Genomic DNA, 24,480 nt, shown 5'->3' with positions numbered 1-24,480 from the left:
TTGTAATAGCATTTTTAACATGGATAAAAATGCATTGCAATCACCAGTATGGAAATAGCATAACCAGGGCCGGTGCTAGGGTCCTCGGCGCCCTAGGCACAATTTCAAAATCCCCCCCAGCACACTGCCCCACCCCCTTGGTCTAAATGTTCCCCTCCCCTCTCTTTCCTTACCTTAAAGGTGACTCCATAAAGATGCTCCTTGCTGCTGGGTCCCGTCCCTCACTGACACTGTCGGGCCGTGATGATGATGTCGCACCCGACAGTCAGTGAGGGGAGGGGGAGTGGAGGAGAGGAGTCGGCAGGACGGTCCGCCCCATCAGCTGTTGGAGGGCAGGGCGGCGGTCGCGATTCCTGGCCCCTCCCCCCCTCCCTGTGGATCTATCTGAAGCTGTGCGGTGGCTGTGAAAGGTATTCTCAGCGGTCGCTGCAAAGTATTAAAGTACAATAGTATCTGCATTTTACTTCTGTGGCGCCCGGCAGGGCCGGATTTAGCGCTAGGCAACCTAGGCACCTGCCTAGGGCCTAGCGGCTCTCGGGGGGCACAGCTGGGGGGGACAGGAGCAATTTTGAAAAAAAAAAATTCGGCCCCTCCCCCGACTCGCGGCCCCTCGCCCCATGCTGGGAGGGGGGGGGTGTCGCGAATCGGGTCCCGGCAGCCTCTTCTCCTCTCAGTGTCTCAGTGATAGAGAGAGGAGGAGAGGCTGCCGGGACCCGACGAGCGATCACTTGACTTTTTTTTTTTTTTCAAATCTGGACTCACCGAGGAGGAGCATCGCGCCGGAGAAGAAAGGCAATAGAAAGGTAAGTAAAACAACGGAGGGACAGAGGTGGTGATGGGCACAGAGGTGGTGATTGGCACAGAAGTGGTGATGGTGAAGGGCACAGAGGTGGTGATGGTGAAGGGGCACAGAATTGGTGATAGTGATTGGCACAGAGGTGGTGATGGTGAAGGGCACAGAGGTGGTGATGGTGAAGGGGCACATAATTGGTGATGGTGATGGGCACAGAGGTGGTGATGGGCACAGAGGTGGTGATGGGCATAGAGGTGGTGATGGGCACAGAGGTGGTGATGGTGAAGGGCACAGAGATGGTGATTGGCACAGAAGTGGTGATGGTGATTGGCACAGAAGTGGTGATGGTGAAGGGCACAGAGGTGGTGATGGTGAAGGGGCACAGAATTGGTGATAGTGATTGGCACAGAGGTGGTGATGGTAAAGGGTACAGAGGTGGTGATGGTGAAGGGGCACAGAATTGGTGATGGTGATGGGCGCAGAGGTGGTGATGGGCACAGAGGTGGTGATGGTGAAGGGCACAGAGGTGGTGATGGTAAAGGGGCACAGAGGTGGTGATGGGCACAGAGGTGGTGATGGTGATTGGCACAGAGGTGGTAATGGTGATGGGCACGGTGATGGTGATGGGCACAGAGGTGGTGATGTGCACAGAGGTGTTGATGGTGATTGGCACGGTGATGGTGATGGGCACAGAGGTGATGGTGAAAGGGCACATGTGATATTGTGAAGGGGCAAAAGTGACAATGAAGGGGCACAGTGTGATGATAGAGGGACAGAAGTGACAAGAGCGCATACTTGGATTTATGCGTATTATTTTTGCAAACAACTTAAGTAAGTATTTCTGCCCTGACTTCAATATTTATTAAGTTGTTTTGACCCAACTACTTAAAAAAACGGGACTGCTTGGTAATTATTTAGGGGTGCCTTTTTCTGCAGCAGGGTGGCCTTGCTCTTTTCACATGTTAGGTACGCCCCCAAAGATGCAAGCCACGCCCTCACCTCTACTTAACTATAGGGGTATATGGTAGGCTGCAAAAATATAGTGCTATGGATTGTTTCAGGGAGGGGGCCCAAAAACAGTATCCTGCCTAGGGCCCTATGCGGTCTAAATCCGGCTCTGGCGCCCGGCGCCTTAGGCAACTGCCTAACGTTGACTAACTGGAGCGCCAGGCCTGAGCATAACCCCCCATTAGTGCTACTCCTTGGGGCAGATTTGTCTCGCTGCCGTTCCGAAACGCTACGTTGCAATTTCTTTTTACAATTGAATCTGCCCTCTTGTGTTTGACTTAATGCTAAGGAGTATAGTTGAAGAGTATATATCCAGGTTGTTAAACTGCCAAGCACTGCAATGAGAAGCCTTCACCACCATGTCATGTTACATTATGTATTGTGTTTTTAAATATTCTTGACATAAATACACAACTATTTAAATGCCAAAATCGCATAGGAAGGTTATAGTCTTCCATATTGTACAATTCACCACTTTACCGCCGATAGAGTTGAAGAGTGGCATATAAAATGCATGTACCATTACTTTTTATACATCTCCTGAGTCTTTGTATATTACAAAGTTACACGGCTGAGTATTTCTGGATCAAGCTCTGTCTGAGTCATTGGACAGTGACTTATCGACTGCATTCCTCCCTGTATCCATCTATTTTCAGAAAAGTTTAAGCGTCCTGAACTATGTTAGAGATTGCTGGAAGTGGGTCAAAGGCTCAAAGTTCTGAAAAAACAAAACTTAATTAAAAGCTATCTAAACTGTTTTGTTATACGTTATACTTACTCCGGCATTTTTGCAGCACTTAAACACACAAGGTTTATCCATGGTTTACTTTTCCAGGCTGTAACCAGGACACAGTTATAAATGGATGGATAATTTTATTGTGTTGATCTTTACAAAAGAAAACATTTAGAAAAGGCTCGCAAATTGTCCCCAGTGTTTGTATTCAGGGATGAATTTGGGCAGAAAAATAATCCATGTATGTACTATGCACAGTGATTACTTTATAATATCGCCTGATAATGCTACTGGACAACAATAGCCACCCACAATTTTCCCATCCAGCAGCAACAATTGTTATTCCTTATGCTGCCTTATGTATCAAGTGTTCCCCACACCTCTTTGATTGTAAGCTCTATTGGGCAGGGCCATCTTTACGCTCTGTTCCGTGTCATTGTATGTACTTTGTTTGTGTGTCAAGCGCTTTGAGTGCTATTGTGATAAAAGTGCTATATACGTAAAATTATTATTATCCTATTCTGCTTTCCAAATGGCAATAGACGCACCTGCCCAGTAAACCGGTGTTAGTCAGTTTCACGGTACTAACTACCCTGACAGAGGAGAGAACGACATGAGAAGGCCGATTGACTACTACACCGACCTGTAAAAAAACTACTTACCGGAATCAAGAATACTTCACATCACCAGTCGCTCTCTTTCCAACAGGAGAAAATGACGTCATCAGACACAGCGACTAGGCTTAAAGCGGCGCTGGATGGACCCCCCCCCCCCCCCCCCCTGTCATTTATGTCCTGTAAGTATTATATTAGGGGTTAGGATTAGGGTTAACTCGAACTCCTAATCCTAATACCCCTAACACCCATAACCCCGAACATAATATTACAGGTCGGTGTAGTAGTCAATCGGCCTCCTCATTTCGTTCTCTCTTCTTTCAGGGTAGTCAGTACCGTTAATTGGTACTACACCCCCAGTAAACATACAAAGACTTTTGCTTATACTGCATCTTTATTACTTTTAGCTATTAATATAAAACTGTACAACTAAAACATTAGGAAGATACATACATGTTAATGTCATCAAACAAAATGACAGAATCACTTGTCTTATGTGCTGAGCAAAGGAACCAAACTGACCATATAGTGTTACATGTGGCCAAGGAATCATATTGAATTTGCACCATTCTTTCCATATTCTATTTTTATTAAGGTAGTCACAATCCGTGATCTATTCAGATGGCCATCCTGTTGAACATAAAGTGTATACGAGCATTAGTTTGTCCGTGTGGCAGTGGTTTTCCTGTGACTGCACCTCTTTGGTGGGGTACATGGGAAATTTTTAGTAGTGGGACTGTGCTCTTACACTCAGTAAGGGGGTATGGGATAGTGACTCTGCCCTGCTGTTTGCTGTAAAATATAACCTCTGTCCATTGGTTTGTTAATGTATTCTTACAATTTATTTTTTTTTTTTCTCTCTTTCTTTCTCTCCCTCTCCCTCTCCCTCTCCCTCTCCCTCTCCCTCTCCCTCTCCCTCTCCCTCTCCCTCTCCCTCTCCCTCTCCCTCTCCCTCTCCCTCTCCACTACGCCACCGTGCTTAATGATTTCACTCATATAATTTTTTTTCTTTATGCTTCAGGTAATGGTATTTTTGGTGTCAGCTGCTATAAAATCTTCTGTAGGCCTCAAAAAGTGTAAAGCTAATTACCTTTCACATATGTATAGGACAGCATGAACTCTAAATACAGCCCAGCTCCCAACCAAAGCAAATGTATTGGGATGAGGTGTGCAAAAAAGTTACTTTCTAATCTTTTGGATAACAAAATACTCCCAACTATGCTTGTTTGAGATTCTTGAAATTCCAGAATATAACACTTTAAGCAAAGGGACATGATTACAGGATGGGTCTCACAGCTGCCTTATCTTGTAATACAGTTCAGCTGCTTTCTATACTATTACTGCATTTCATTTAACACTCTTAACATTTAGTTTGTAGACTCCACTGTGCCGGCATAATTTTATATTTTGTGCTACTAGAAATGTATTTAAATATATAAAAATCACTCCATCAAATATTATAGCGGCTAATTATTTTTATTATAAGTTCATAAACATACAATCTCTTACCTTAATTGTTATTATTAAATTATATCTGGTGGTTTTGTGTGGACTTATTCCTTGTTTATTTATTATATGTGTCGAAGTTAATTTAGAAGCGGTGGTATGGAAAATGTAAGTGAATAGAATTTTAATAGTGTTACAATGAAGGCAGTAGAAGTGGCGGTAAGGAATACCACTGTATACACCCCCACTGGTATGTGTTGAAGTTCTGGAAACCCAGTAAATCATCCCAGCAAAATGTGTTTATTTTCTTTTACATTGTTTTATGTTTGTCCACATTGTGATGAACATAAAACATGTTTTGTTGTTGCATACAATTAATGGGTCTATTTATTAAGGTCCCTTTAGCCTTAAATCCCCCGAAAACTGCCATGTTCAGGGGATAATCATATTTTCAAGGATGGTAGTTATTTAGAATTATAGGACCAGTCCCACTATTATCATACACAAAAGCAGATCGCATGGGTTTCTATGGGGACAGCTATTTTGTGTGATTTAACAAAGATTTTCAGAACTTGTGCCCAATGGCGTTAGCCATTGAAGCCTATGGGCTGAGTAGTGCAGTAGAGGGATCTTCGGATCAGCTTACCTGCTCTTCCCTCTGGTCACTATTGCATAGTATATCTCTGCGAATGCGTAAAGTAACTTTACCATAGTGACCGGAGGGGAGAGCCAGACACCGGTAAGTGCAATCATCACCGGGACAGCTACCTATTGGACGTTACCCACGGATGACAAAACTTTATTCTGATTTCTAATAAAATAACTAACAAGAGTTGCAAATGTACTGTCACTTTACACTGAACTGTATATTGAAGGCAACGGGCATTGCACGAAAGAAGCCTGCTCAGTGACATTAGTAAATCAGACTTACCTTGGAGATCTGTAGGACAACCAATATAAAAATGTAAAAATTAATAATAACAATAATAATACGAAGAAGAAATCAAGAGAATCCAACATAAAATACACAAGAAGCTCAGTAAGATTTATTAAAATGTATTTGACGTTGACATTTCAATTCAAAGTTTTGCTTTTGTTTTTTAATTGAGATTTTTTGCTTGGTGAATCTATGTAATGGAGCTGAAACATAATAAGATAAATGAGTTGTATTCTACCAGAAAGTTTACAAGACATTCCTGGGACGATTTTGTATCTATGATCTTGTGACCTGTGGCTTAAGTAACAAATTCTACCACATTTTATTGCCAATAAAAATTAAATGTGTGCAGCTTTATTTGCAGAAGGATTCAATTATTATAGGGAGTTTGGAAAAAATAGACTCTAATCACACTCTTCTTTTTTGGGACCAAAGTTCTATTACAATCAAGGCAACAGAACATGTTCTCCTAGGCCCTAGAGGAGAGGATATCCAGACGTACTTATCCCAAAGAGAGATGTTCTGGATTTTCCTATTAAACACCCTCACTCCGTATAGTATTACTAAAGGATACAAAATTGTACCCTTGTAATTTTAGTACATTCTCAGACACATATCGATATGTACTTTTAACGCTATGGAGTTTTATTACATATTGGTTTTATTGCCTATTATTTTATTACCTGTGTGTCTATTCTGATGTTTTTTATACAAACTTTATTGAATTTTATAAAGCCACTATGGGATATAGATATATATAATATTTTTAAACATATTTTTAAAAATGCTGGAGCAATTTTCTCCTATTATTATGTTTATATTTGTTTTACTGCTTTTTAGCTAGTTTGATAACTCGTGTCTGTGATGGTCTTTATAATTTCTAAATATGCCAAAAAGTTTATTTTAAGATTGAGTTCGCTATGGCTCTGATTAATTTTATAATTTTATTAGATATAGGATCACCGGATTTTATCATTGGTGTTTAATATATTCTATTAATGAAATATATATCTTATTATGTATGGGTTTTATGTATTACTTACCTGCATGTGTTTGTATATCATAATATTAGGCATAACTTGTAATGAATATAAATTACTTTTATGCTCTCTTTTAATATGGCCGCCTAACCAAACAGTGTTCGGCATTTTGCTGTATGCCTTAAAGAAAGATGGCCGCAGCAATAAACAATTATACAGTCAAGTCCATAAATATTGGGACATCGACACAATTCTCATATTTTGGCCTCTATACACCACCACAATGGATTTGAAATGAAACTAACAAGATGTGCTTTAACTGCAGACTTTCAGCTTTTATTTGAGGGTATTTACATCCAAATCAGGTAAACGGTGTAGGAATTACAACAGTTTCTATATGTGCCTCCCACTTTTTAAGTGTGTTTCTCTCATATATATATATATATATATATCAGGCATTGGTGAGAACTGAATATATTCTGATGATCAGACTCTGTTCGGAGGAGATGGGATTTAAGTTGTACAGTAATCTGAATGAGTAATTCAGCAGATGTTGCTTAGAGCCACTTATGGAGGATTATAAAAGGCATTTCTTATACACATCTAGCTAACAAGACTATGCACTGCTGCAGATATATTTAAAAGGCCAATGAAGTACAAATAAATAAGTGCAGTCAAATGACAAAGTAGATAACATACCTTCATATATATGTGGCAGTTGTATCTGTTTACACCACTATATGCTTTAAAAATATAATATATTTTACAAAGAAATATTTTTTTTATACCTTACTACAAAATAGTAAAATCCATCTTATCTATCTGATACCTCTATCGCATATCACTATCTATCTATCTATCTATCTATCTATCTATCTGATACATCTATCTATCTAATTTCATTCTCTGTCTATCTATCCATCTATCTCATATCACTATTTATCTATCTATCTATCTATCTATCTATCTATCTATCTATCTATCTATCTATCTACCTATCTACCTATCTACCTATCTATCTCATATAACTCTCTGTCTATCTTTCTATCTACCTATCTGATACCTCTATCTATCTATCTGTCTATCTAATTTCATTCTCTATCTCATATCACTATCTATCTATCTCATCTCACTATCTATCTGTCTATCTCATCTCACTATCTGTCTATCTATCTATCTTAATTCTCCTATCTATCTATCTATCGATCTATCAAATTTCACTATATATCTATCTATCTATCTCATATATGTCTTTCTTAACATCTATCATATCTATCATTTTTATGACAGCTATTTTTGGCTGCAATGTGGTTGTAAATACAATATGTGACAAAGTTCTAGGAGTAAAGACCCCTAATATAAATCAGGGAAAATCCACTTTTTCTTCACTTTTTATGTCCCTAGATTTCCTCTCGTTCAATGAGATCATAAAAATGCTGTGTCTGCCAATGATATAATTATTGTTATTGCTGCAAGATCCATCATGTAACTAATGGTATCACAATTATAGTAAATAAAACTAGGAGAGGCAACAGTTTCAAACTGGCATAAACCTCCATCTTGTTAATACTTTTATTTTGTAATTTAAATAAAATACTAGCTAATCTGCATTTGGATTTTTTTTTTTTATCTTTTACAAACTTCTGAGAAAATAAATTAAGAAAAAACACTTTACACGAAATGACCACACATTTAGCAGAGTTAAGCTGCACCTGGTAAAAACTGATTTCAGTTATTAATAATATAATTATATATATATATATATATATATATATATATATATAACAAAAGGCAGTGATACTCTGCACCCAACCAAACACATAATTAATGCTGTACTAACTACTTTTCTATATTAAAGCAGGGAATGTTAGTTCCACATATTGCAATATATGTTAAGCTGACCAACTCACGCCAAAGTCTTCCCATTCTGGTCAGTTCTAACATGATCAAATGCTATGCTTTTCTATCTGGGCTAAAGGCTTACCTGCACATAAAGGCAAGTCTTTCCCTAGCACTAGCAGTCATGGGATCCTAACATGGTCAAATGCTATGCTTTTTATATACCGTGATTACTTCAACATTTGTGCATGAGCCATGGTATGGTAGCTCATGAGTGGGTGTACCTGGATACATTGGGGCTCATGCAGAGTTGGGGTGATTGTAGGGGCTAATAATGTAATAATTAGCTGAGGATGGTGCCTATTTAATGGTGGAGTCATGGTCAGGCCTATTAATTTACAGCTGTTATGATCTGGAGATATTATTTGAATGTGGGACTTGTTGGGAAAAAGGACGGCAGTTGCTAAATGTGACTCCTATTAATTTAATGCCATGGCTGGTTACGAGGAAATAGACCTATATTTGAATGTTATTAATTTAGTGTTAGGGCTTGGGTGGAAATAGGTCTATTTATCAAATGTAAATTATATATTTTTTCTTAATGTTGGGGCTGGTTGGTTGGGAATAAAAGGCTTTTTTTTTTATTAAAGATGAATGTTAATAGACCTATTTCTTAAATGTGAATATTATTTAGTGTCAGAGCTGGTTGGGGGTAGGAAGATCTAGAGTGTTCACTCGTTGTTCGTATTTCCATATTGCATGCACCTATCCAAACAAGGACCCAACAGTCCATCATCCAGACAAGCAGTGACTTCGCTTAAGACCCCAGCAGAAGAAGCAACAGGTAGTGAAAGCTGCAAGAACAGGTAGGAGGGAGCAGCTTAATCAGCTGTTTGGTTTCGGGTAGGACTGTCCTCCTGATTTTGGGGATCTGTCCCATACAATCAGGACTTTGTCCTGACTGCAGGGCCATACAACATGTATGTCCCTCTTCTTATTGCTTTGCTTGTGGAGGGTAGAGCCATGTGCACACAGCATTGCCATGGAACTTGCAAGGGGAAGGGGGTGAAAGACAGCCTAAAGCAAAGTCATGCCCACTCCTGTGTGATGGTGGCACATGCATTGCCCTTACTACTGACAATTTGGTCTCACCTACAAAATTATCTCTTTTGCAATATTTCCAGGTCCGCTTTAAATTCCCAACCTAACACCGAGTATCAGATTCAATGTCGGATAATGATTTTTCTTCCTCCTTGTTACATTAAAGTGAATAGGGGATGTTGTGCCAATGCTACAACAGAGAGATTCTTCTATGAAGTGGATGAAAACCACAGCATTCTAAACTGGTCTCCCGTCCTTAAGGAAACACTGCCCCTAACTCATCTTGCAATTCAACTCATGAAGGCATTCACAAATGTCGTTGCGTGGAAAACATATATAGATGTAAGAATTACCTTAACATGTAATACAATTAATATGCTAGTTAATATATAAGAGACATAATACTCTCCATGTACTGTAGAATTAACCATTAACCATATTTTACATGTGAGTGTAAACCCTAGTTATGAATTGATATATACACATACATAGAAATGTCATCTCATATACTGACTTTACAGTCCAAGTGCATTGACCTTTTTTTTCACGTGAATTCAGATTTCTAGGATTTGTAGAAAACCCTGAAACAGCGGTCCAGGATGGCAGAATTTCAGGTGCGGCACTCTGCACTTTATTTTTATTTTGTATATTAATGATTTACTATTTGCCTATCAGAAACATTAAGCCACTGCCTCAGTTAGGGCTATATGATTTCCATGTATTTACCTTGTACAGGGATGGAGATGGGGCATGAAACAAAAATGCAAATCCTGATTCTAATATAATAATGATCACATTGAGACCACCTAGAAGCGTGGATGTGAGCAACTGAGAAGAACCAGGTGTGACTGAAAAGGTCTCAAAGGTGCTTTTGACCGCTACATTTATTTATTCATTCTGAAGCTGAGAGATGCTTGTGCACTGGTACATTACATTCAATGGGAAACGCTGTTTTCCTGCCACACAAGAGGGCAGTAGCTGTAATAGGGACATAATTGCATGTAATGGGTCATTACAGGACTGTGACACAGATGGCCACATTTATCTTTCTTTCTGGAAATATGTAGCTCTAAAAAGAGCCCATTTGAAATCTGCCTTGTGTCAAGTTGCTGATAAGTGCTGAAATTGGGTCTATAGAGGTTGTGTAGAATTACAATGGGAAGGAGGAGGGATTTTCATGCAGTCATACAGAGTGCTCCTTCATCATCCTCATCATCATCTATTTATATAGCGCCACTAATTCCGCAGCGCTGTACAGAGAACTCATTCACACCAGTCCCTGCCCCATTGGAGCGTACAGTCTAAATTCCCTAACATAGACACACACTCACACACAGACAGACAAGGAGACAGAGAGGGAGAGACTAGGGTCAATTTTGATAGCAGCCAATTAACCTACCAGTATGTTTTTGGAGTGTGGGAGGAAACCGGAGCACCCGGAGGAAACCCACGCAATCACAGGGAGAACATACAAACTCCACACAGATAAGGCCATGGTCGGGAATCGAACTCATGACCCCAGTGCTGTGAGGCAGAAGTGCTAACCACTAGGCCACTGTGCTCCTTGCCACTTCCTTCAACCTCATCAGTTTGTAGATGTCATGATCATGTTTGGAAACCTAAATCTATTGATCACTATATGGTCTTAACCAACATCTGAAGTGGATATTTAGAAGTGAATATAAGTAAATGTAATGACAGTTTTACAATGAAGGCAGTAGAAGTGTCAGTATGGCATACCACCGTATACCACATCACTGGTCGTTAACAATGCGTGCCTTGAGGCACAACTACACGTTTGTAATATCTGACCTCACTGCTATCCCTGAAGTATCCAGTTTCATGTCAATCAGGGCAAGATGGAACTTCCAGCTGTTTGAGCCTAGCCACAGGATAGGGGCAAGCAGTATACACATCGTGGGAAGACTTTAACTGCATTCCACAGGCATTAGAAGAATCACAGGAATGCTTTAGATTTTTTTTTTTTATTATTGTTGTATTGTAAGAATAGTGTTGTACAAAATAAAAACATCTGTAAATAATTAAAGAGTTGTCCACTTTTCAGCACCTCCCCCCAATAAGCTTGTCTCGACCAGGGGTAGGCAACCTTACACACTCAAAGAGCCGTTGGAACCCATTTCCCAGAGGGGGGAAAAACCTTGGGAGCCACAAAACACTTATTATGGAGCCCCCTCTTATAGGTCCCTTTTTTTTTATATAATGTAGCCCCCCCAATTTTTTATTTTATATTTACTTACCTTCTCTTCTCCTCCTCGGCGTGCTCTCTGGCAACTGAATGATGCCGACACGACCTTAGGGTCACGTCCGCGTCATTCAGCCAGCAGGGAGCTGCGGCGGGGGAGGAGTGCTCTCTCTCCTCTGCCGGCTCCCATTACTTTACAGAGCGCTGTCACCCCCTTTGCCACCGACACCCGGACGAACCGCATCAGATGGCTGCCAGAGCTGGAGGTTGCCGAACCTTGGTCTAGACATTCCTCAACATTACCTTAATATACTGCCATCCAACTGTGCTGACAATTAAGAAGGAGAGAACTGTTGTTTTGAAGCACATGTATAACACTGTTCTAGCGGTTTAAATAGCTGGGAGGAGCTCAATCCTCTGCGTCCGACAGCTCTTTCCTGTCTTGCAAGAAGTAGAGGACCACATTCATGTAACAGTAAAAAGGACTACATGGAGAGGTGGCAGCCCCTTTAATTTATTGACTTTTTTAATGTTAAATTTGAAGTGCCAAAATTACGGTGCATACCTGCATTAGGCCCTAGGCAACAACCTAAAAAGAGACCCAAAAAACAGGTTCTAATATTGGAAAACGCTAAGACTGCCATTTGATTAGTCTGCAAGTGTAGTGACAGTATAATTCCTGAGTCTTGACATTATTTGCTAATCTATTCAGAAATAAATATGGCTTTGATCTAGCGATGTTATGACATCATTAAATATTAGCGCAAGGCCAATTGAAGAGGACTTATTGCAAAGTACTTTTGTTGCTCTTGTGAGGTCTTGCGGATGATACATGGCAGATATAATGAAGGGTCAAAAATAGCCAGTAAAAGAAACAGACAACTATTTGCAGTATTAGGTCATCAACATATTATGTGTAAGTTAACAAGACAATTATATACTTAGTGGAAGTAGACTAAACCTGCATTTCTAATCTGGAGTCAAACAGCATGTCTAATAAAATGTATAATGAATTAATTAGATCCAGGACTCAGTCTGATTTCCCATTCACCTTTATTTCAACAATAAATTCTATAAAAATAAGTTACTCATTATATACAAATATAACTCAATATTAACCATAATCCACATAGAAAAATCATATATTATATAAATAATACCCTTGATTATCATCTTATAAAATAGTAATCCTCAAACATGACAGTATCAAAGTTTATACACAAGTTCATTTATAAAAATACAATATTCTTTTGATAAGTGCATTGTCTCTAGTATTCAAACTACAAATATCCCAAGCAAAATGTACTTCTGCTTTATATTATTGTAAGGCAGTGACGGTCAGATGAAGTAGTGATATATTACAGCAGCAGTGTATAAGGGGTCTCTTTGGTTCTACATTGTTGGCATCCTCTTTCTCAATCACCAGCTACTAGCCGACATGGCGTTTGTCTTCCATTAGGTCATATTTATTATCTCTTTCTGGTTGCAATCATTTTTATCATCTTGATTTAAATATTTGTTAAAATAAAAAAAAGTCTAGTTACATATTGAGGCATCTAATGGAACAGGTGATATATTGTAGTGCCATTGTAAGCCTTTTATTGGCTGTCAGGAATGATTTATAGACATCCAATAGAATGCTTTGATATATACAGCTTTCCTACTGGCTGTCAGGAATGACTTAGAATTGTCCAATGATATGCTTTGCCATCATGTTCTGCGATACTACAGTTTTCCTATTGATTATCAGGAAGTATTTAGAGGCATCCAAAAGTAAGCTCTGATATAGTCTAATGTCACTACAACTTTCCAATTGGACTAAGCCAGTCTAAGGCTCTCCAGATGTTGAGGAACTACAAGTTTAAGCAGGACATGCTGTTACTCATAGTTCCCCAACTTCAGATCAACAGGTTGCCCACCAATGAACCATGCACAGGAAAGGCAGACAATGTCTGCGAGCAGAAATAAATGTAGTTTACAAACCACACTTGCTCATCTGATACAAAATACATAATAAAGCAGATATAGCCTGTGTGCTTTGCAGAATATGACTGGTTCACAGATATTTTGTTGTGTAGTAGAAAAATCTATTTACTGTGTGCCCCTTATGTACCTTAAGATGCCACAGCTACTATTGCATAAATTTTGTACCTTGGTAGTGTTTTGAAAGTCACATTATTTCGAGTGCCATTATTAATAATTCCTTTTTCTATTTTCCAGGCAAATGATTAGTGTCCACCTGGATTCAAGCATAATATTTTTTTTTTTTAAAAAAAATACATTTAGTGTTAAAAATTCATATAATAAAAAAAAACAAAAAACAAACAAACAAAGAAAAACCAAAACATATTGCCCTTTACAAAACTAAAACAATTTGTACTTATAACAAGTAAAATGATTGAACCAATTAGTTTCACAAAAACTAACAATTCCTACACTACTCTCTGGAGTAGCAGGTACTGTGCACGGTGTAGTCACATTTTGCAGTAGTAAATGCAGACAATGGGGCTCAGCAGGGATTTAAACATCATTCAATGGCATTGTCTCCTTTGTCTTTTCTTCTTTCACCCTTCTGCATTTGTACAGGACCACAGACAGAATTAAAATGATGATGATAAGAGCCACTGCTACAACTACAGCAACCACAATAGTAAGGTCAAGTTCTGGAGAGAGAAATAAAAAGACATGGTTTGGTTTTAAAAATCCTCAAAACAAACATATTTACGCAGGCATGCAAGAGATATTAGGTAAATATATGTATCTCATGTACAATGAAGATACATATGTTGTGTTATTCGCTTCTTCACTAAAGCTCCACCTGTTAGTAGTAGCAGATGTTCTACACAGCAGCATTAAAACCAGTCCTTGAAGTTTTCTGATAAGGGATGATTAAAGTCTACCTGTTGTCTATAAAAAAAAAAATGGCTGCCTCCACTGTGCATAGTCAAAAGGTGTTTTGTAAGGTTCTAACTGCTAAAGCATAGACAAATAACTGTGCTTTAGGCATGAATAGCCGCCTTATGTCCCTCAATGTGGTTCCTGATAAGAGGAGCGCATTGCTGCTGGTTTAAAGTATATTCAGTAGAGTATAATAAAGTAGAGGTTCCCACAACCTATGGAACTCCAACATAGTTCAAATTTTATCATCTATCATTTCCAGCAACATCTGCCTAGCAATATTGGGAGTTATAAATTTATCATGGCTTTCAGAGGTGACAAGTGTACAATAATACACATGTAACTCAAGTTACTAAAGACACAAGGTTTTATTGCTAGATCCAATTTGGTAATCTGAAAGCTGCTTATGAAACTTTAAAAATAAGTAATTGCTATAAAACAGACTTATTTTAAAATGCAATGTCAAACAGAGAATTTCCCACCCTTTACAGTAGTACCACCTTCTATTGCACGGTACATGGGTGATGTGTAATTTCTAGATCAGTAACGCACAATGAGAAAGTCTATAAATATGTGTCCATCAGTTTGAACTTTCCTAGTCCAAATACAGCAAATGGGGCCTAAAGACAACTGTTGTACCATACTAAAAACCCAATTGTTCAGGGATGGTGCTGATGCTTAATGATTAGTAATTAACAATGCCTCTTACAATTCAGTGACAGACAAAGTCACAACACATTACAAGTAATGTGTTGGTAAAATGGGAGACAGTGAAATAGGCGAGAGTTTATAGAAAACAGAGGGGAGTCTGTAAGTAATTTGACTTATTGACTCGTTTTGCCGGGGGAGTGGGCTAAAAAGCATTAATGAGAGCGGACCCATCTCCCACATGTCTAATGAAGTCATGGCTGGGGGGAGTCAACTTACACAGAGGCACAAAAATCCAGCGGATGTTGAAAAGCCACTGACAGCTGGAAAGTAAAAGTAAATTCAGAGGCGCATATAACACACTGCAAACACAGGTTCAGAGGCTCCCACAGTAGAAAGATGGTCGTACTCCTGAACCAGAGTAATGAAAACACTGTCAAACGGACATCATAAAGTGGTGTTGGCAAATGTTACACTGACCTTATGAGGAGAAAAACCAAGTTGCTTACACCTAATTTAGCTTTCACTAACAATTATACATTCAATTACAGGACACTTTCAGTGCCATTCAGGAAGGGGCGGATCTAGAGAATTCTTCTACCCGGGGCGATTTAGGCCCCGCCCCCTTTACATCGGAGGCTGCACACTATGTGCAGGTCCGTTCGGCAGTGACAGGTAGGGACAGTGTGCTGCCCGGATGCTCTGATTGTGTATAAACCCCCCCCCCCCCCCCCTGGATCCGCCACTGCATTCAGGTGACAAGTGGATAGGGATTTCAAAAGCTTTGCAAATGTCAAAACCCTTACATACAACATTAGGGGGGAAAAAAAAAAAAAAAAAAAAAAAAAAAAAAAAAAGCTTCAAACTTCCCGCTTTAAGAACTCTTACAGCCACATCATAAACATGTTAATTCCGCAGCGAAATGAACAGAAAGGACGACAGCAGTCAGTCAGTCTTTTGGATACATACCACTATTTCCCGTCGAGGTGCATTTTTCATCAGAATCTTGGCTGTCCCTGTTCATTTTTCGAGATGGAACTGTTCCCCGCACAAAAAAACAGTAGCTCTCTCCTTTCTCGGTGTTTATTACGATTTCATTGGTCGCAGAAGACTCTTGTTTCTGCAAAGATAATTGGAATAACCATCTGTAAGACTTCAACATTCATTGACAGCAAATCATTACAAAACATACGCTGGTCTACAAGCCCAGTCTTCTCTCACTATATATCATTTAACTTGCTCTAAAGTTTACAGTATTTTTTTTTTAAAGAAATAAGCTTTACTGAGTCAATCTTATGCTCGATATTGAAAATCTAGGCGATAAAAGTATTTTTAAATTAGTATTTTTTATTTGGGCAAAATGAATAAATAAAACAAAATATCTGCTTATACACTGTATGAAATATTCATGAAATCAATTCACTATAAACCAACATCATCACTGATGCTCCTAGTGAACGGATAAGCTTAATTCACTTATTTGATTGCCACCATATTGTGTCTCAATTATGTTACCGATCATTAGGTAACAAAGGCTCTGTTCTGTTTCATATTGGTTCCGAAAGGGCTGTCTCCAGTATGTCTAGGGGACAAGTGTAGACTATATAATAGCCCAGAACTAGGAGATTATACAGCCTGGACATGTTGCAATGCATGCTGGGACCTAAGGAAATGCTGGAGAGCTAGATATATGTTGACCAGCCCCAACCAACACCTTGTCAAACAGAAATATCTTTACTCAAAATACCTGACCTATACAAGGCAATTTGGCAACTAGAAGATGTTTCACCAAGTGTCTGTACTCACCTTTCCTGTGCTGCCTGCCTTCCTGTAGAACACAGTATATTTAAAGTCAACTCCAAATATATCCCGAATAGTCTTAAAAGTGTTATTGTCAGATCTGTAAGGTGTCAGAGGATCTTTAACAACAACTGTCAGTTGGGTGTGGTCTTTGTTGAAGTCAAAACTTTCAATGCTTGGTTTTCCAATAATTGCTAAAAATGAAAGTTAATGAAAAAAAAAAAAAAAAAAAAAAAAAAAAAAATGTAATCAATGCAACAAAATATTTTGAAGAAAAGATTATGTAAAGGATGGTAAGCTGTGACAATAGGAAATAATTTGGCATGTATAAAAATATCCTGAACAAATAACACTTTTGTGCTTTCAATAGACTTATGCTGCTGCTATTAGAAAGGTTAGGGGGCAACACATTGCTCCTTAACAGTAATAGCAGAACGGAGACAGAGGCTGTGCCAAGGTATTACACTCCATAAACCCCCCCCCCCCCCAAAAAAAAAAAACAAAACCAAAACACTCAGGGCTAGATTTACTAAACTGCAGGTTTGAAAAAGTGGAGATGTTGCCTATAGCAACCAATCAGATTCTAGCTGTCATTTTGTAGAAAGTACTAAATAAATGAAAGCTAGAATCCGATTGGTTGCTATAGGTAACATCCCCACTTTTTCAAACCCGCAGTTTAGTAAATATACCCCTTAGAGGTAGAGGCTTCAATAATGCTGTACCTAGCATTGTGAGTGCCATCCTTTTAAACATGAGTAAGAGACCTTAGACTTGGTCAAAAATGTTTTAGGGCTAAATAGACTTGGCTAAAAAGTAGCACGATAGCCAGGGAACACAAAGCAACTATAAATAATATAAGTAAACGGACTAGTACAAAGATATGGTGATGAGGACTTTTATTGGCGATTTGTAATGTGCCATAGTACTGGACAATGGGGAAAAAGGGATTTACATAAAACAGAGAAATGCAAGGTAGACAAAATAAACGCAGACATGAAAACAAAGGGTAGGGGGAAGACCAGCTCATGAAAGCAATCAGGAGCAAGCTGAATTTAAAGAATGTCACGTACTTTGTTCATACGGTGTGAAAGAAGGGCCTTCAGCATAAGGAAATTCTTCAGTGATAATTTCTTCTGAGTAGATGTCTGAAATGATCCGGACATCATATTGGTTGCGGACATTTTGAACGATATCTGTGACGTCACACTCTATTTTATTTGTATAGTGACACTTCTTTACCCAGTCAGAAAATGAACTAAAAAAACAGAAGCATTCCATTACTTAAACATCTATAAACTTTATTATTTAGCCTCAGACCATTTGTTTTGACTCCTTTATGCATATAAACAACAAGTAACCTTATCAATGTTAAAATTGTAAGAAATATATTGCAGATTTGGCAAGGCGCAAGGGTTTCCAGCATGGTGATAAACAAACAGAATAATATTTGAACAATTTAAGTGTTAAGTATATTCCCCAAACCCAGTGGAAGCAGATATTTTATGGGTTGAACCAAGCTATTCATTCCCTCTGAACCAGTGATGCCTCTGCTTCCCTGTGAACTGTTAGGAAGCATTGACAAGAACATATGTGCAGCTCACAAAATGGCTGCCTCCATTGTGTGTGGTGGATTTGACTTTAGGGTTACTGAACCAAAACTACAAAATGACCCGATATGAGGCAGCATCCTGTAGCAAGATATTCCCCACTGCCCATGTTTCAAATACTTCAGTACAAATTATTTGGTTATTAGCTATTCTAGGTTCTGCGTGGCCCTAATACTTAAAAACAGGAAGTGTTTTCTGTACTAATAAATGTTTTCCCACTCTATCATACCTTTACCCAAAACACATTTGTTGTCCAGAAATATTTGCATAAATCATTGTAAATATGCCAGCAGCTCTTCCATTTTATGTCATTTAAGAGCATTAAATTGATACAGTGCGATATGGAATGGTCTTTATCACATGTTTTTGCCTTGATGGGGAATGAATTCCTTTAAATGTAAGACTTTATGCAAAGTAGTTTTCAATGCATGCAAGAACAAGCACGATACTGCACAGCTAACACGTCAATACGTCCACCATTATCACCACATCTGACTGTACATACAATAATGGAGAAAATATGCTTCACGCCCCACAAACCAAAGCCAGGAATGATTGTGAGGAAAAAGAAAACTGGTTGCCCAACATTTCTAAGAAACCTAGCGACAAGGACATGTGATTTTACCATAAGCAATCATTAAAATAATATTTAATATGCCGTAAAGTTCAATGTGAGGATTAGTTAGTTAATGAAAATGAAAGGGGTTTAGCAAGCCCAGAATTATTGACACTTTTGGGGTAAAGTAATTTTGTTTTTTCACATTTTACGTACATAGTCTTCAGAGGGCTGCCATATTTGGCTTAGGTTTGCATCAACAGATGGTGTAATGAAAACCCTCAATGTATCTAGTGTACAAACTATAAACACTGCACTTTATTTAAAAAATGCAGTCTTGTGCTATAATAAAAAGTTACACTTCTTATCCCCCCCCACCCCAACATCAAAATTTGTATTTTAAGATCTTGAGGATCCTAAGAGTCCTACATTATTAATAGCATGTAAAATAATAATTGTTATGCACAATCCATTTTGGGGGCACAACATGATTAGATTTCAGGATAATTTTTCAGAAGTGTGATCAGCTTAAGAGACAAGTTAAGAACACTGTAGATGTTGGTATTGTATCTTTACACAAGTGATATAGGATCACACCTTGAGCAAGCACATAACTGCTAATATGGCCCCTATTTGAGGATCTCTACAGCTTAATAAGATAAACAGACTGTATGCAATTAAAGGCATAACATATTGCAGGCACGAACGTTACAGTAAAATGATATTACAAAAAAAAACAAAAAAACAAACAAACTAGTGATTGTGGAAAATGCTGTCTATCTAATAGACAGTAATAAATATTGGTCAATATCATTTAGAACCAGTCCAAACATTTTCAAAGAATGCACTAAGCTGAGCTTTTTAAAAATTTCATTGAAGGTAATTAGGCTCCAGAATTACATTTTTTTGGCTGCTACAACTACTGAAATTTCTCAAACGTATAATGAGTTTTATTAGCCAGGGCCCATTAAAAATGCATTTAGTTACCATTTATCACAACAATTATCCGAACAGAATTTTTTTTTTTTTTAAATCTCCATGGTATTTAAAACAATTGGGTGACATTTAAAGTATAGGTTTTGGATCAATTATCTGAGGGCCTATCATCAAAAAGTTCTGAAAAGCAAAAAAGAACCCACCTGCCCCAACAAAAGATAAGAACTAAAAATGCTGATAATTTTAAACACATGAACAAAACCACCTAGTGCCTCCTTCTATGGTCACTGTGAGGAGCAGTGGTATACAAATTAAAAGAAAGTAGTGCATATTGATGAAAAACAACATTAAATACTTTGTATTTTGCCATACAAATAAAGATTGGTGCATAGACAAGTCATTACCCAAGATACTAACAGCATATAACATATGAGACAATGATATTTCATACTCACTCTCTTATTTCAACAGAGTACGTATGATTTGTAGGTTTAGGGTTCCATTCTACAATGGTTTTAAAGTTGATAGATGACCAATTTATGTCTCGTGCTGTTGGAAAGTTTACTTCTGCACAAAAAGAATATAAAATGTTAAGTACCAGCCAAACCTGCCTAAAGCATGATTCATACTTTTTGCATTAAAAGCAAAGTAACACAATAAGATATAAATTAACATTTACTAACTGAAAGATTAGAGTCATGCATAATAAAATAGAAACATAAAAATATACACTCATTTCACACAATCGTTCTACAAGGGTCATTGGTGTATCTATGAATTGGCAGCTGTGTGGTTCAAGGACCCCGTGAATCTGCCAGTTTGGGTGGGAGGGGTTGATCTAAAACATTTAATTCCCATCTGTTATATTAATACAACTGCCACAATGTGTAGTTCTTGTTTGTCTTGCATGATATAACAAGTTGAGAACAATGCAAGATCAAATACTTAAGTTGTTTGTGGTCTTAGCACAAATACACATCATTCTACAAATACAAAAGAGTAAACTATGAACCTAATTAAATACTTGCTGGATTTAAGGCTTAACTGTAGATATACTGATAATGATGCCTTGTAAAAGCTTTCTTTCAGAGTAGGCATGATTGTGAGCTCTTGAGGTCAAAGTACAGTCTGACAGCTGCAGGCTGTCTTTCACAACCATATATGCCTGTGTGAACTGAAACTTTACAATATGCTTTGTGTCACAAGTCCCTGTATGCCTTCTGTTCCTCAATTAAATGTTGTAAGCCTGCGAGCAGGGCCCTCTTAGCTCTCCGTCTGTCTGCATTACCCAGTATTGTTTTATTACTGTTGTTACAAATTGTAAAGCGCTACAGAACTTGCTGGCACTATATAAATATTTAAGATGACAATGAAATGTAAAACACATGCAGTTACAAATAAGTTTATAATGGGTCACAGTAAAGCTAAACCAGGCCATCCGGCTGGGAATAGGTGGCTTAAGTTAAATTATTACTGTAAACATTGTAGCCCATGTGCTTGTTTTTAACATTGTAAAAAGCCTACAAAGGAATTGCTGTGTCCATATTGGGTTACAATGAGTATGTCATCTGCCTTTGTACATAATATGCCTGTAATACACTTCCTGCGAGTTTAACTTAAAACATTACCATGTGTCAACTTTCCAACAATGTAAGATACTTGTTCAGCTAATGTCCCAGAGACCTTGAATATGGCAAATTTGGCAACAAGTCAAAGAGTTACAAGTGTACTTTGGATTCATACATAGCACTGTTATGTGTGGAATCTAGGTTATCACTTTCCTGGACAGCCCCCTAACAATGCTATAATACAATATACAGTGTCCTTAATACCTGTATTTTCCACTATGATCATTAATTTTAATTTATAAAGCTCCTACAACTTTGTACAACTGATTGAGCAGTACACATACAACAATATAATGACATGAGTTTAACATTCACATAAGATAATAAGAATGCAATACCTGATCAAAAGAGCTTACAATCTAAAGGAAACATCCCCAAGATTATGTGACACACCAAACAGTAATGTTATTGCTAAGGCCAGGTCTGTCCACAATCATGTGATAATATGATGTATATAATATTCAGTTAGTACATAACCTGTATGATTATGTCTTATTTATTCCATACATTTCATATAATGTAAATGAATTATCAATAGTAGTTCAAATTCTAAATAAAAAAGTAAAAATGGTTTATATTTCTTATTAGGAGGGGTAGATTACCTGCAGCTGGGGTCCTCTGCCAGAATAAAACGGCACAAAGCAGGATAGACTGAAGGCAGTGCATTATGTGATATAATCCAGACATAAGTGATTACAGATAAACCCCCGAACGTAACCCTGTGCAATCCTTAGAATTATTAGCAGATAAAAAACCACCGAGGAGGATAAAGTAAATCTAAGGTCGCTCTCCGCACGGTGTCTTCTGTCCTCCTGAGAGTATCTTGTGCGATTTGCTAGTGACCCTGTTGTAGCTCCCGGAGTATTTATACAGCCAGGACACACGGAGCGAGTTGTGCGCGTCTGTAGGTGAAGACATGGGCGGGGATTCCGGACCTTACTCATCACCGTCTGCCTCTGATTACTGTTCCAGCTCTCTGTCGGTAGAGGGCGCCCTCTGTTCTCAATATAGGTCCAGATTATGTTTTTTGATACACTACTAAATTTAGGACACCGAATAATTGAAACTATGGTGACAGACAAACCGAAAATCAAAGGGTTTGTAGATATGGCATTGTGAGTACTCAGTGTTCAGTACAGTGCTTTAGCATTATAATTAAGAAGAACACCAGCAATACACGTGGAATTTGCTTTTTGAGAGATCAGAGTCTGCAAATTAGTGCAGACTAAATTAATCTAATTAGTTAATGTGATTTTTTCCCCATACAGTAAAGTACATTTTTCAGCAATTTGGTTTCACAAAAGGACAGCATGGTATTGACGCAATTGAAATGACGAATAGTTAGTCTGGCAAATTAATAAACTCCACTAACTTGATAACCCGCCATACCCCCCCCCAAAAAAAAAAAAAATGAATGCAAACTCCACATAGTCTCTATAGTCTGTTTTGTGGCTGTCTGTTCCCAACTGTATAGAGCTGCAGAGATAAAAAAATATGTTAATAACAACAACAATAATAATAATAATAATCATAATAATAATAATAATAATAATAATAATAATAATAATAATAATAATAATGGTATAGTTGCTAGATTGCTGTACAACTAACCAAATTATTATTTAACCCCTTAAGTTAATATTGGTTTACATAGAGGACTGTATAGCCCTCTAAATAATGAATAACCCTCATTAAATATTTAAAATTGAAGTCCTGCAAATTAATGTACATTTAAAATGTATACATAACCACTGTTAAATCAATATTAGACCTCCTAATAATAAATCATATAATATACAAGGAATGGTATTATAAGTATATACTCCTGTAAATAATGGACTGCAACCTCATGCTTTTCAATCTCTTCATAAGCTGACCTAAAATAGCCCAAACCTTCACCTACTGACTTCTAGAGGTATATTTACTAAACTGCGGGTTTGAAAAAGTGGAGATGTTGCCTATAGCAACAAATCAAATTCTAGTTATCATTTTGTAGAATGGACTAAATAAATGATAACCAGAATCTGATTGGTTGCTATAGGCAACATTTTCAGTTTTTCAAACCCGCAGTTTAGTAAATACACTCCCTATGTTTGGTGCTATAATTGAACACGTTGCCAAGTCAGGCTTCCCCCAATCCATTGTCTCTGTGTTGTACTCAAATCCTTTTTCCTATGGATTGAAATAAGATCAAGCACCTCTTCACAACCCTAAATGCAAAAAGAAAGAATATTTATATTCTTTCTTTTTTGAGTTTGGAACATTCCCGTTCATCTTTGGGAGTTGGATGCTTAGAAGCATAACCTATTTTTTTTCCTTTTCTTGTTTTTTTTTATCTTATATATGGATACATCAACTTGATATTCAATGGACACTTCCATTTTTATTTTTGACACTGAATTTATTGTTACAGAAATATCTGTTATGTATTGTTTCATTATTGGGTCTTTCTATATTGGTGTTACATTGATAACGTTTTATCATTTTAGCCCCAACACTAGGTTTGTTTTTTGGTTCTAATATTAGAGCAAGGGAGGGTTGGTCTCTTGTTTCCTAGTGAGGTGGCTTTCTGAGCGCCTGTGAATTTTTTCGCTTCATGGTTATTTTCATCATTGCAATGCTAGTTACACACTAAAGAAATTTTCTCCCGATGTGTTACCAATAACAAGTCCTGATCAGCATGCCGATTCATGTGTACACATTATACATATTTTACAAGATTTACCTTCAGATCTGTGCTCTTCATCTGTTAT

General features: G+C 37.9%; 1 protein-coding gene across 3 annotated transcripts; it reads right to left on the bottom strand.

Annotated features, from left to right (window-relative positions):
• Window positions 1-12,690: 12,690 nt before the first annotated feature.
• On the bottom strand, window positions 12,691-22,603 carry LOC142099162 (tissue factor-like). Of its 3 annotated transcripts, none has more exons than XM_075182342.1 (7): window positions 22,330-22,603; window positions 20,555-20,666; window positions 18,071-18,255; window positions 17,007-17,194; window positions 16,170-16,320; window positions 15,480-15,523; window positions 14,166-14,317 (listed from the first exon to the last, which is right to left on the bottom strand). In XM_075182342.1, exons 1-7 carry the CDS (start codon window positions 22,412-22,414, stop codon window positions 14,288-14,290), a joined length of 795 nt encoding a protein of 264 aa, XP_075038443.1. In that variant the 5' UTR covers window positions 22,415-22,603; the 3' UTR covers window positions 14,166-14,287. The 3 variants fall into 3 exon arrangements, 2 of the variants coding, with proteins under 2 accessions (XP_075038442.1, XP_075038443.1); XR_012678484.1 differs by having other exon boundaries at window positions 14,263-14,317; window positions 15,480-15,611; XM_075182341.1 differs by lacking the exon at window positions 15,480-15,523 and having other exon boundaries at window positions 12,691-14,317; window positions 22,330-22,602.
• Between the last annotated feature and the right edge of the window lie 1,877 nt (window positions 22,604-24,480).

This window comes from Mixophyes fleayi, chromosome 8, assembly GCF_038048845.1.
Source record: "Mixophyes fleayi isolate aMixFle1 chromosome 8, aMixFle1.hap1, whole genome shotgun sequence".
Classification (NCBI taxonomy): domain Eukaryota; kingdom Metazoa; phylum Chordata; class Amphibia; order Anura; family Limnodynastidae; genus Mixophyes; species Mixophyes fleayi.
This window is presented reverse-complemented; position numbering and strand designations above follow the sequence as displayed.